This window comes from Salmo salar, chromosome 12, assembly GCF_965601325.2.
Source record: "Salmo salar chromosome 12, fSalSal1, whole genome shotgun sequence".
NCBI lineage: Eukaryota > Metazoa > Chordata > Actinopteri > Salmoniformes > Salmonidae > Salmo > Salmo salar.
This window is the reverse complement of record NC_138302.1, coordinates 94,600,513-94,614,969: the sequence shown is the minus strand read 5'-3', so window position 1 is coordinate 94,614,969 and position 14,457 is coordinate 94,600,513. Positions and strand designations below refer to the sequence as shown.

The 14,457-nt window shown below is 47.1% G+C and overlaps 1 protein-coding gene across 2 annotated transcripts in view; it reads right to left on the bottom strand.

The window, feature by feature from the left end:
- The window catches only part of LOC106566100 (kinesin-like protein KIF21B), a 137,525-nt gene extending 126,602 nt beyond the window's left edge, over positions 1 to 10,923 (bottom strand). For both annotated transcript variants that reach the window (XM_082959484.1, XM_082959485.1), the window contains exon 1: positions 10,464 to 10,923. In XM_082959484.1, coding sequence (XP_082815610.1) covers positions 10,464 to 10,504 — 41 coding nt within the window. In that variant the 5' untranslated portion in view covers positions 10,505 to 10,923. The remainder of the gene's footprint in view (positions 1 to 10,463) is intronic.
- Between the last annotated feature and the right edge of the window lie 3,534 nt (positions 10,924 to 14,457).

Sequence of the window (14,457 nt, the reverse complement as noted above, 5' to 3'; positions counted from 1 at the left end):
GTCCAGTTGCAGAGGGAGGTGTTAAGTCCCGGGGTCCTTAGCTTAGTGATGAGTTTTGAGGGCACTATGGTGTTGAACGCTGAGCTGTAGTCAAAGAATAGCATTCTCACATAGGGGTTCCTTTAGTCCAGGAGGGAAAGTTCCCCATGAGACCTGGGTTATCTCAGCTCCCCAGGGGAGAGAGGGGGAGATGGTTGGGTGAAGAGAGTGGAGAGGAGGGGGAGAGGGGAGAGGGGAGAGGGTGGGGAACTCCTTCAAGACTGTTGGAAAAGCAATCCTCATGAAGCTGGTTGAAAGAATGCGAAGAGTGTGCAAAGCTGTCATCAAGGTAAAGGGTGGCTACTTTGAAGAATCTCAAACATAAAATCTATTTTGATTCCATATGTGTTATTTCATAGTTTTGATGTATTCACTATTATTCTACAATGTAGAAAATAGTAAAACGTTTAGAAAAACCCTGGGATTAGTAGGTGTGTCCAAACTTTTGACTGGTACTGTACATCTGTCAACATCAGGCCTTAGAGTCTTAGACCAAGCCCTCAGAGACACAGTTGAAGTCAGAAGTTTACATACACTTAGGTTGGAGTCATTAAAACTCGTTCTTCAACCACTCCACAAATTTCTTGTTAACAAACTATAGATTTGGCAAGTCGGTTAGGACATCTACTTTGTGCATGACACAATACATTTTTACAACAATTGTTTACAGACAGATTATTTCATTTATAATTCATTGTATCACAATTCCAGTGGGTCAGAAGTTTACATACACTAAGTTGACTGTGCCTTTAAACAGCTTGGAAAATTCTAGAAAATTATGTTGTGGCTTTAGAAGCTTCTGATAGGCTAATTGACATAATTTGAGTCAATTGTAGGTGTACCTGTGGATGTATTTCAAGGCCTACCTTCAAACTCAGTGCCTCTTTGCTTGACATCATGGGAAAATCAAAAGAAATCAGCCAAGACCTCAGAAAAAAAAATTGTAGACCTCCACAAGTCTGGTTCATCCTTGGGAGCAATTTCCAAATGCCTGAAGGTACGACGTTCATCTGTACAAACAATAGTACGCAGGTATAAACACCATTGGACCACGCAGCCGTCATACCGCTCAGGAAGGAGACGCATTCTGTCTCCTAGAGATGAACGTACTTTGGTGTGAAAATTGCAAATCAATCCCAGAACAACAGCAAAGGACCTTGTGAAGATGCTGGAGGAAACAGGTACAAAAGTATCTATATCCACAGTAAAACAAGTCCTATATCGTCATAACCTGAAAGGCCGCTCAGCAAGGAAGAAGCCACTGCTCCAAAACCGCCATAATAAGCCAGAATACGGTTTGCAACTGCACATGGGGACAAAGATCGTACTTTTTGGAGAAATGTCCTCTGGTCTGATGAAACAAAAATAGAACTGTTTGGCCATAATGACCATCGTTATGTTTGGAGGAAAAGGGGGAGGCTTGCAAGCCGAAGAACACCATCCCAAAATGAGTGGGCAGAACTGAAAAAGCGTGCGCGAGCAAGGAGGCCTACAAACCTGACTCAGTTACACCAGCTCTGTCAGGAGGAATGGGCCAAGATTCACCCAACTTATTGTGGGAAGCTTGTGGAAGGCTACCCGAAAGGTTTGACCCAAGTTAAACAATTTAAAGGAAACGCTACTAAATACTAATTCAGTGTATGTAAACTTCTGACCCAATGGGAATATGATGAAAGAAATAAAAGCTGAAATAAATAATTATTTCTACTATTATTCTGACATTTCACATTCTTAAAATAAAGTGGTGATCCTAACTGATCTAAGACAGGGAATTTTTACTAGGATTAAATGTCAGGAATTGTGAAAACCTGAGTTTAAATGTATTTTAAGGTGTATGTAAACTTCCAACTTCAACTGTACATCTGTCAAGACTTAGGCCTTAGAGTCTTAGACCAAGGGAGGAGAGGGGAGGGGGTCAGGTCTGATCTATAGACCAGGGAAGAGAGGGGGTCAGGTCTGATCTATAGACCAGGGAAGAGAGGGGGTCAGGTCTGATCTATAGACCAGGGAAGAGAGGGGGTCAGGTCTGATCTATAGACCAGGGAAGAGAGGAGGGTCAGGTCTGATCTATAGACCAGGGAAGAGAGGGGGTCAGGTCTGATCTATAGACCAGGGAAGAGAGGGGAGGGGGTCTGATATATAGACCAGGGAAGAGAGGGGAGGGGGTCTGATCTATAGACCAGGGAAGAGAGGGGGTCAGGTTTGATCTATAGACCAGGGAAGAGAGGGGGGTCAGGTCTGATCTATAGACCAGGGAAGAGAGGGGGTCAGGTCTGATCTATAGACCAGGGAAGAGAGGGGGGTCAGGTCTGATCTATAGACCAGGGAAGAGAGGGGGTCAGGTCTGATCTATAGACCAGGGAAGAGAGGGGGTCAGGTCTGATCTATAGACCAGGGAAGAGAGGGGAGGGGGTCTGATCTATAGACCAGGGAAGAGAGGGGAGGGGGTCTGATCTATAGACCAGGGAAGAGAGGGGAGGGGGTCTGATCTATAGACCAGGGAAGAGAGGGGGGTCAGGTCTGATCTATAGACCAGGGAAGAGAGGAGGTCAGGTCTGATCTATAGACCAGGGAAGAGAGGGGGGTCAGGTCTGATCTATAGACCAGGGAAGAGAGGGGGTCAGGTCTGATCTATAGACCAGGGAAGAGAGGGGGTCAGGTCTGATCTATAGACCAGGGAAGAGAGGAGGTCAGGTCTGATCTATAGACCAGGGAAGAGAGGAGGTCAGGTCTGATCTATAGACCAGGGAAGAGAGGAGGTCAGGTCTGATCTATAGACCAGGGAAGAGAGGAGGTCAGGTCTGATCTATAGACCAGGGAAGAGAGGAGGTCAGGTCTGATCTATAGACCAGGGAAGAGAGGGGGGTCAGGTCTGATCTATAGACCAGGGAAGAGAGGAGGTCAGGTCTGATCTATAGACCAGGGAAGAGAGGGGGTCAGGTCTGATCTATAGACCAGGGAAGAGAGGGGAGGGGGTCTGATCTATAGACCAGGGAAGAGAGGGGGTCAGGTCTGATCTATAGACCAGGGAAGAGAGGGGGTCAGGTCTGATCTATAGACCAGGGAAGAGAGGGGGTCAGGTCTGATCTATAGACCAGGGAAGAGAGGGGAGGGGGTCTGATCTATAGACCAGGGAAGAGAGGGGGTCAGGTCTGATCTATAGACCAGGGAAGAGAGGGGAGGGGGTCTGATCTATAGACCAGGGAAGAGAGGGGGACAGGTCTGATCTATAGACCAGGGAAGAGAGGGGGGTCAGGTCTGATCTATAGACCAGGGAAGAGAGGGGGTTAGGTCTGATCTATAGACCAGGGAAGAGAGGGGGTCAGGTCTGATCTATAGACCAGGGAAGAGAGGGGAGGGGGTCTGATCTATAGACCAGGGAAGAGAGGGGAGGGGGTCTGATCTATAGACCAGGGAAGAGAGGGGAGGGGGTCTGATCTATAGACCAGGGAAGAGAGGGGAGGGGGTCTGATCTATAGACCAGGGAAGAGAGGGGGTCAGGTCTGATCTATAGACCAGGGAAGAGAGGGGGTCAGGTCTGATCTATAGACCAGGGAAGAGAGGGGGTCAGGTCTGATCTATAGACCAGGGAAGAGAGGGGGGTCAGGTCTGATCTATAGACCAGGGAAGAGAGGAGGTCAGGTCTGATCTATAGACCAGGGAAGAGAGGGGGTCAGGTCTGATCTATAGACCAGGGAAGAGAGGGGAGGGGGTCTGATCTATAGACCAGGGAAGAGAGGGGGTCAGGTCTGATCTATAGACCAGGGAAGAGAGGAGGTCAGGTCTGATCTATAGACCAGGGAAGAGAGGGGGTCAGGTCTGATCTATAGACCAGGGAAGAGAGGGGGTCAGGTCTGATCTATAGACCAGGGAAGAGAGGGGAGGGGGTCTGATCTATAGACCAGGGAAGAGAGGGGGTCAGGTCTGATCTATAGACCAGGGAAGAGAGGAGGTCAGGTCTGATCTATAGACCAGGGAAGAGAGGGGGTCAGGTCTGATCTATAGACCAGGGAAGAGAGGGGAGGGGGTCTGATCTATAGACCAGGGAAGAGAGGGGGTCAGGTCTGATCTATAGACCAGGGAAGAGAGGAGGTCAGGTCTGATCTATAGACCAGGGAAGAGAGGGGGTCAGGTCTGATCTATAGACCAGGGAAGAGAGGAGGTCAGGTCTGATCTATAGACCAGGGAAGAGAGGGGAGGGGGTCTGATCTATAGACCAGGGAAGAGAGGGGGTCAGGTCTGATCTATAGACCAGGGAAGAGAGGAGGTCAGGTCTGATCTATAGACCAGGGAAGAGAGGAGGTCAGGTCTGATCTATAGACCAGGGAAGAGAGGAGGTCAGGTCTGATCTATAGACCAGGGAAGAGAGGGGAGGGGGTCTGATCTATAGACCAGGGAAGAGAGGGGGGTCAGGTCTGATCTATAGACCAGGGAAGAGAGGGGGTCAGGTCTGATCTATAGACCAGGGAAGAGAGGGGGTCAGGTCTGATCTATAGACCAGGGAAGAGAGGGGGTCAGGTCTGATCTATAGACCAGGGAAGAGAGGGGGTCAGGTCTGATCTATAGACCAGGGAAGAGAGGGGAGGGGGTCTGATCTATAGACCAGGGAAGAGAGGAGGTCAGGTCTGATCTATAGACCAGGGAAGAGAGGGGAGGGGGTCTGATCTATAGACCAGGGAAGAGAGGGGAGGGGGTCTGATCTATAGACCAGGGAAGAGAGGGGGTCAGGTCTGATCTATAGACCAGGGAAGAGAGGGGGTCAGGTCTGATCTATAGACCAGGGAAGAGAGGGGGTCAGGTCTGATCTATAGACCAGGGAAGAGAGGGGGTCAGGTCTGATCTATAGACCAGGGAAGAGAGGGGGGTCAGGTCTGATCTATAGACCAGGGAAGAGAGGGGGTCAGGTCTGATCTATAGACCAGGGAAGAGAGGAGGTCAGGTCTGATCTATAGACCAGGGAAGAGAGGGGAGGGGGTATGATCTATAGACCAGGGAAGAGAGGGGAGGGGGTATGATCTATAGATCAGGGAAGAGAGGGGGTTAGGTCTGATCTATAGACCAGGGAAGAGAGGGGAGGGGGTCTGATCTATAGACCAGGGAAGAGAGGGGGTTAGGTCTGATCTATAGACCAGGGAAGAGAGGGGGTCAGGTCTGATCTATAGACCAGGGAAGAGAGGGGGTCAGGTCTGATCTATAGACCAGGGAAGAGAGGGGGTCAGGTCTGATCTATAGAACAGGGAAGAGAGGGGGGTCAGGTCTGATCTATAGACCAGGGAAGAGAGGGGAGGGGGTCTGATCTATAGACCAGGGAAGAGAGGAGGTCAGGTCTGATCTATAGACCAGGGAAGAGAGGAGGTCAGGTCTGATCTATAGACCAGGGAAGAGAGGGGGTCAGGTCTGATCTATAGACCAGGGAAGAGAGGGGGTCAGGTCTGATCTATAGACCAGGGAAGAGAGGAGGTCAGGTCTGATCTATAGACCAGGGAAGAGAGGGGGTCAGGTCTGATCTATAGACCAGGGAAGAGAGGAGGTCAGGTCTGATCTATAGACCAGGGAAGAGAGGGGGGTCAGGTCTGATCTATAGACCAGGGAAGAGAGGGGGTCAGGTCTGATCTATAGACCAGGGAAGAGAGGAGGTCAGGTCTGATCTATAGACCAGGGAAGAGAGGAGGTCAGGTCTGATCTATAGACCAGGGAAGAGAGGGGGTCAGGTCTGATCTATAGACCAGGGAAGAGAGGGGAGGGGGTCTGATCTATAGACCAGGGAAGAGAGGGGAGGGGGTCTGATCTATAGACCAGGGAAGAGAGGGGAGGGGGTCTGATCTATAGACCAGGGAAGAGAGGGGAGGGGGTCTGATCTATAGACCAGGGAAGAGAGGGGGTCAGGTCTGATCTATAGACCAGGGAAGAGAGGGGGTCAGGTCTGATCTATAGACCAGGGAAGAGAGGGGGTCAGGTCTGATCTATAGACCAGGGAAGAGAGGGGGTCAGGTCTGATCTATAGACCAGGGAAGAGAGGAGGTCAGGTCTGATCTATAGACCAGGGAAGAGAGGAGGTCAGGTCTGATCTATAGACCAGGGAAGAGAGGGGGTTAGGTCTGATCTATAGACCAGGGTGGTGAGTTACTTGACTTTGTTTGGCTGTCATCGCCTCCCTTCGTCAACACACACACCAATCAAACCCAGGCTGTGGTCTTAACCCACTCCCAGTCCCTTAACTGCAGAACATAATTCTGACTAGAAATGTGGGAGCAATTACACGCCATCCATTCATTCTCTGTTATCAGTGGTACTGGTGTTCCCAGAATTAGTCTCCCTGTCCTTAGGAAAACCATCCATCGAGTTCCACAGGAAGTCATCTTGATCCGTCTTTGTTTATATGCTTCAGTCCCCACTTCCTGTCACTATTAATGCTGCTTTCAGTGCCACCCATTAGGAACAGAGTAAATACACACACACAGCGATCGGATCACACGAAGAAGAAGAAGAAGAGAATAGAGCATGCATCTATCACCACAGTCATTTAGATACTTATGACAACAGTGGTGTTATGGTTATTACATAACTATGTGCTTACTGCATGTTTCTACTGAATGAACATTGGTTAGTGCTTCTACACCTGCATTTCTTGTGTAACCGATGTGAAATGGCCAGTTAGTTGGCAGTGGTGCGCGCTAATAGCGTTTCAATCGGTGACGTCACTCGCTCTGAGACTTGAAGTAGGGTTTCCCCTTGCGTTGCAAGGGCCGCGGCTTTTGTGGCGCGATGGGTAACGATGCTTTGTGGGTGTCAGTTGTTGATGTGTGCAAGGGTCCCTGGTTCGAGCCCGGGTTGGGGCGAAGAGAGGGACGGAACCTACACTGTTACACTTGCTGTTTGGACTTTTAGGCTGGGTTCCTGTACAGCACTTTGTGACATCAGCTGATGTAAGAAGGGCTTTATAAATAAATGTGATTGATTGATTGATAGTATTGTTCAACTGCTTGTACTTACAGTAGGCCTATACCTGGTACAGGGTAGCCTGGTACTAACAATATACTGTAAGTGTTACTACCATAGTTACCCAATAATGTCTATGTGCTGAATAATGCAGCTTTGCCCTAAAGAGCTGAGCAGAGACAGATTAACCTATAGGTACAGCACCGTAGCTCTCTTGCTGCTGTGTTGACAGGTCATGTCAGGCTCCTACCATGTGTATTGATGTGAAAAGTGTGTGTGAAACATAGCGGCGGGAAGTAGGGGTGCTGAGGATGCTCAGTTGGTAGAGCATGGCACTTGCAATGCTAGGGTTGTGGGTTTGATTCCCATAGGGGACCAGTATGACAATGTATGCACTCACTACTGTAAATTGCTCTGGATTAGAGGGTCTACTAAAATGGAAAAGGAATGAATAGACCATTTCAGATTTCACATAGAAATAAATTGCATATTTTTATATTCCCCAAGTATAATCAGATTAACTGTTTTGTACAGATAATTATCAGACTCAAATTACAAATGCTGTTAAACGCTCAAATACATTTAGTATAAATGTTTTCACAAAAGTAGTGCATAGGCCTTTACTAGTGCTGTATTAGAGGACCGATATAGACGTTCACAGCACCCCCACCACCAAACTACTTCCTGTGGCTATGGTGGGAGGTGTGACCTACAAACGGATACCTGTTACCTCCCTTCCCCGGCCAGTTCAATAAATCATTAGTAAAGGGAAAGGGAAATACCTGTTACCTCCCTTCTCCAGCCAGTTCAATAAATCATTAGTAAAGGGAAAGGGAAATACCTGTTACCTCCCTTCTCCAGCCAGTTCAATAAATCATTAGTAAAGGGAAAGGGAAATACCTGTTACCTCCCTTCTCCAGCCAGTTCAACAAATCATTAGTAAAGGGAAAGGGAAATACCTGTTACCTCCCTTCTCCAGCCAGTTCAATAAATCATTAGTAAAGGGAAAGGGAAATACCTGTTACCTCCCTTCTCCAGCCAGTTCAATAAATCATTAGTAAAGGGAAAGGGAAATACCTGTTACCTCCCTTCTCCAGCCAGTTCAATAAATCATTAGTAAAGGGAAAGGGAAATACCTGTTACCTCCCTTCTCCAGCCAGTTCAATAAATCATTAGTAAAGGGAAAGGGAAATACCTGTTACCTCCCTTCTCCAGCCAGTTCAACAAATCATTAGTAAAGGGAAAGGGAAAGGGGGATATCTAGTCAGTTGTATAACTGAATGCATTCAACTGAAATGTGTCTTCTGCATTTAACCCAACCTCTGAATCAGAGAGGTGCGGGGGGCTGCCATAATCGACATCCTCGTCTTCAGCGCCCAGGGAACAGTGGGTTAACTGCCTTGCTCAGGGGCAGAACGACAGATTTTTATCTTGTCAGCTTTCGGTTACTGGCCTAACGGTCTAACCACTAGGCTACCTGCAGCCTGTGACCTATGACCCCACCCTAAAGCAGGCCAACTAACCCTGTAACCTATGACCCCACCCTAAAGCAAGCCAACTAACCCTGTGACCTATGACCCCACCCTAAAGCAGGCCAACTAACCCTGTGACCCCACCCTAAAGCAGGCCAACTAACCCTGTGACCTATGACCCCACCCTAAAGCAGGCCAACTAACCCTGTAACCTATGACCCCACCCTAAAGCGGGCCCATTAACCTTAACCCTGTAACCTATGACCCCACCCTAAAGCGGGCCCATTAACCTTAACCCTGTGACCTATGACCCCACCCTAAAGCAGGCCAACTAACTCTGTGACCCTGTGACCTATGACCCCACCCTAAAGCGGGCCCATTAACCTTAACCCTGTGACCTATGACCCCACCCTAAAGCGGGCCCATTAACCTTAACCCTGTGACCTCAGCCTAAAGCAGGCCAACTAACCCTGTGACCTATGACCTCACTCTACAGCGGGCCAACTAACTCTGTGACCCTGTGACCTATGACCTCACTCTACAGCGGGTCAACTAACTCTGTGACCCTGTGACCTATGACCTCACTCTACAGCGGGCCAACTTCCCAATATGAACAACAGATGAACAATGAACAACCAGCGTCACTCACTTATTTTCACTTTTGAAAAGACTCAGCAAAATGTAAGCTAAAGCTACTTCCTCTTTATGTCATTGTGGCAAAGCACAAAGGGAGGCAACAGACAGACAGACTGACTACATCCCAAATGGCACCTTATTCATTACATAGTGCACTACTTTTGACCAGAGCCCTATGAGCCCTACCCTACTGTATCGAGGAGCAGGGTGCCATTTGGGATGCACAGTGACTACAGGCTACAAGCCTTGTTACCACCACCAACCAACCACACATGGGGCACCTCCTGGGGAAATGGGGCCATCAATATCATGGTTGACTTCAAAGGGTGACTGCACCATTTTTTCACTGCCCTGACACCCCCCCCCCCCCCCCAGACTGTTAGACAATGGACAGCTGGCTGGCTGGCTGCGACTCGGTTAGCGCGCGCAACAATACACAGAGTATGAGAATACAGTACTCACATACAGTACTATAGCCCAATTACTGAAGTAATGCCTCCTCACATCACTAGTACTGTGTGCTATGTATTCTACATCCACTTGGCTGAATCATAAAGGTCTAACCAAGGTGGGTGATAGCCTATACTGTGATTTATAATACCCACCTATGGCGCAAAAAATGTATCAGCAATCATGTCCAATATTCATCAATAACCTAATTTCCTCACACCCAAGTCCCATGTCTTCAGGCTGTATTCTCAACAAAGGCAGCTGTAGAAATGTGAAGGACATTGCTTTGAGGAAGAGCATCACCTCCATCTCTTTGTGATTCTCCGACTTAACAGAAACGCATTTCTGCAACGCCTGGTGCGAGTTTTGAGGGAAAGCAATGATGTTGTAACATTAAGGTAACGACTACAATATAATGCAATAGCAACCACTGCATGGCACGGAGACCTCACATGGAGAAAATGTGATATTATTGTGACTGGCAGAAACGCCCCATGGATACCGCGCCCGCACCTGGATAACTGGGCTTTCAGAATGACACAACCATCATGATTATCAACCATTAATATGAAGGCCAACAGCATAATAACATTACTGAGCTACATAACCCTACACCTATATGAAGACATGCTCGCTCATGCTTTGCATTATCTGCTGTGTGTAGGCAATGGGAACGCCGCCAGTACGTGGCAAAAGCAAGGCACATTCTCTAACTGTACTGATAATAACGCAGTTATCAGTCTACTATAGTCCACATATGGAGCGCTAAATAATACCAGTCAATACTTCTTGGGCGCACATGTCAGCGGATCAATTCATTATTAGACCGGGAACAGAGACACATAGAGACAGACAAGACACACAATGCGTTCTGCAAAGGTCGGCAGAAATATTTGAGTGGGCTTTCAGGATCACTGAGGGGCTTACCTTAGAGAGACCTTCACAGAGCAGTCGTTTTGGCTCACCATTCTATCCTCTTTCTCTCCGTTTTTCCCTATATGCAAAAGTCTCCGAACTGTGTCAGTCAGAGTTAGGTTAGTGCGTAAAAATCCAGTGTTGCATCAAGAAAAAACCTATTGGAGCAAATGCATAAAGCGGTAAATCAGGCTACAATCGCCAGCCTTGGTGCTGTCGTTATAACCTGCCGTGGGTAACCGCGCTACGATCTGCTTCTGTCCCTGTCTTTGCTCTGGTCACTCTCCTATCTAGGCTACACCTCCGGCCCGCTGTCACATCGCACACTATCACAAGCTTTTCTTCTTCTTTCTTCTTTCGCTCGCCGCTGCTACATCCTGTCAAACTGTGTGCGAACCGTTTTTCGGCGCTCATCCGAAACGACACCGTCGCAGCCTGCTCAACGTGTGTTTGTGTTGATGTCTGTCTCACGCTGAATGTGAACAACGAGTGAGAAGCGCAAGGGGGAGGGTGTAATCACATTCGATTGACAGGCGCTTAGCCACACAGATCAAATACTCCCGCCCCCGTCCCACTTAATAGACCAATTAGGGAGTTCGGAGACGCCAATGGCGTGCGCGCGTGTGTGTGTGTGTGTGTGTGTGTGTGTGTGTGTGTGTGTGTGTGTGTGTGTGTGTGTGTGTGTGTGTGTAGGGTGGTAACAAGGTCACATCTGAGGCCCGTTAACCAGTCATAACGTGAGGGAATGTTCCCATGTCTGAGAGGCAGGTTCAAGGGTCACAGCTTTAACACCATCGGGGTCAAAGGTATCCATAGTTAGGGAAGTAGACCTATAGTGACTAGTGCAGACAGGTAATGCTAAAATAAATAATGAGTGATTTTCTCCACCCCTGATAACATGACATAACAAGCACAGAATAAACTGGAATATGCCTTTAGTGACTAGTGGCAGATAGGTCATGGTTTTGAGTGAAAAGAGTTAGTCTATCCACTAGCAGTAAAATAGTAATAGCAACATAACGCATTATAAGCATGTATCAAGTTATATTAGACTTGTGTTATTTTAAGAGAGTAAGGTTTTATTAACTTGAATCGCGATAGTGTTACAGCAAACTGTGTTTCTGGTGAAGAGGATCTGCCTGCTGAGGAAGTGACTTTGTGCCATGGTTCCTTCCTGCTTTCAGTCACAATTCTTCAAAAGAGGAAATTGAAGTCCTGTCTCTTCCTCTCTCTTCCTCGCTATCTCTCCCTCTCTTTTTTCGTGGCCTCTTTGTTTTCCTCTCTCTCTCGTTCTCCCGCTCTTTCTCTCTCAATTGAAATTTAAATTCAAGGATCTCTTTCTCTCTCTCTATGACAGGACAGAAAAACACAAGACAAGCCATGAGCTGATGACCTCTACTGTCTCTTTACACATTATCTCTTCCACAGTCTCTCCCCTCCATTCACTTTCTCCTCTGTTTCCTCTCTTTCATTTCTTCTCTCTTCTGCAGGTCACCTCCTGGCTATTGTGACTGTAGTGAGTGCTTAGAATACTAGAATCTAGGGCCCTTTCTGATCTTTAGAATGTTTGACTACACACCAGAATGATTTGGCAGTGAGGACGTTCTGCATTAACCTGGCTGACACAACTCACGTGGTACACTGTGACAGCTGGGACACACTGGTCTGTGACACACTGGTCTGTGACACACTGGTCTGTGACACACTGGTCTGTGACACACTGGTCTGCACAGGAGTATGTTGTAAATGCAGTATTCGCACAGAAATGGTCTGAGCTTTGATTGGTTCTCTCAAAACACCCTGTTTTCTTTCCTGGGAGGTTGAGACCTCTTGTTGTTTGGATTTGAAAATCGAACAGTTGTAAAGGAAGGCGGTGGCGATCGGGGGCTGTGTGTTGCTGTCTGTGTGTGTGTTTCAGTGAGAAAGACACAGAGGACAACCAATCAGTAAAAAAGTGCAGCTCTCTTCATTATCGTCGGATCGTGGCTACAACATCAAGGAGCCTTTCCAGACTATTCACCTCATTTTCAATGGAAATGTGGGCGGGGTCTTTCTAGTTTTATTTTGTGGGGGACTTCCGGTTAAGCGTTTCCGGGAAATAGTTCGCAACTAGCTAGCTAGCTAACTAACTCAGTATCGCTTCTCACAATTTTTCAAACATGGATTCACACAAAACAGGCATTTTATGTTGGGTAAGAGGATGCTTGACATCATGGGAAAAACAAAAGAAATCAGCCAAGACAGAAAAAAAATTGTCGGCCTCCACAAGTCTGGTTCATCCTTGGGAGCAATTTCCGTAGGTACACGTCTGTAGGTACCATGTTCATCTGTACAAACAATAGTACGCAAGAATAAACACCATGGGACCACGCAGCCATCATACCGCTCAGGAAGGAGACGCGTTCTGTCTCCTAGAGATGAACGTACTTTGGTGCAAAACTTGCAAATCAATCCCAGAACAACAGCAAAGGACCTTGTGAAGATGCTGGAGGAAACAGGTACAAAAGTATCTATATCCACAGTAAAACGAGTCCTATATCGACATAACCTGAAAGGCCACTCAGCAAGGAAGAAGCCACTGCTCCAAAACCGCCATAAAAAAGCCAGACTACGGTTTGCAACTGCACATGGGGACAAAGATCGTACATTTTGGAGAAATGTCCTCTGGTCTGATTAAACAAAAATAGAACTGTTTGGCCATAATTTGGAACTGTTTGGCCATTACCATCGTTATGTTTGGAGGAAAAAAGGGGAGGTGTAAGGGGTGCGTGTTGGTGGCAGGGAAGTCTGGCGCAGGAGAATGAACTTGGTATAAACGGAGTTGTTTAATAAATGCTGATAAAACTCCAAAACAACCAAAATGTACAAAATAACAAAGTGGGTACAAAACCCATCGCACACCAACACTGACTAGCACATCACATACAAACAAAACAATCTCCGACAAGGACACGAGGGGAAACAGAGGGTTAAATACACAACATGTAATTGATGAGATTGGAACCAGGTGTGAAGGAAGACAAGACAAAACCAATGGGAAATTAAAAATGGATCAGTGATGGCTAGAAGGTCGGTGACGTCGACCGCCGAACAGCGCCCGAACAAGGAGAGGGACCGACTTCGGCAGAAGTCGTGACAGGAGGCTTGCAAGCCGAAGAACACCATCCCAACCGTGAAGAACTGGGTGGCAGCATCATGTTTTGGGGGTGATTTGCTGCAGGAGGGACTGGTGCACTTCACAAAATAGATGGCATCATGAGGAAGTAAAATTCTGTGGATAAATTGAAGCAACATCTCAAGACATCAGTCAGGAAGTTAAAGCTTGGTCGCAAATGGGTCTTCCAAATGGACAATGACCCCAAGCATACTTCTAAAGTTGTGGCAAAATGGCTTAAGGACAACAAAGTCAAGGTATTGGAGTGGCCATCACAAAGCCCTGACCTCAAGCCTATAGAACATTTGTGGGCAGAACTGAAAAAGTGTGTGCGAGCAAGGAGGCCTACAAACCTGGCTCAGTTACACCAGCTCTGTCAGGAGGAACGGGCCAAAATTCACCCAACTTATTGTGGGAAGCTTGTGGAAGGCTACCTGAAACGTTTGACTCAAGTTAAACAATTTAAAGGCAATGCTACCAAATACTAATTGAGTGCATGTAATCTTCTGACCCACTGGGAATGTGATGAAAGAAATAAAAGCTGAAATAAATCATTCTCTCTACTATTATTTTGACATTACACATTCTTAAAATAAAGTGGTGATCCTAACTGACCTAAAACATGGAATTTTTACTAGGATTAAATGTCAGGAATTGTGAAAAACTGAGTTTAAATGCATTTTTTTGTCACATGCGCCGAATACAACAAGTGTAGACTTTACCGTGAAATGCTTTACTTACAAGCCCTTAACCAACAGTGCAGTTCAAGAAGAAGAAAATATTTACCAAGTAGACTAAAATAAAAAGTTATAATAAAAAGTAACCCCGGTACTGAGTCAGTTACTGTATGCT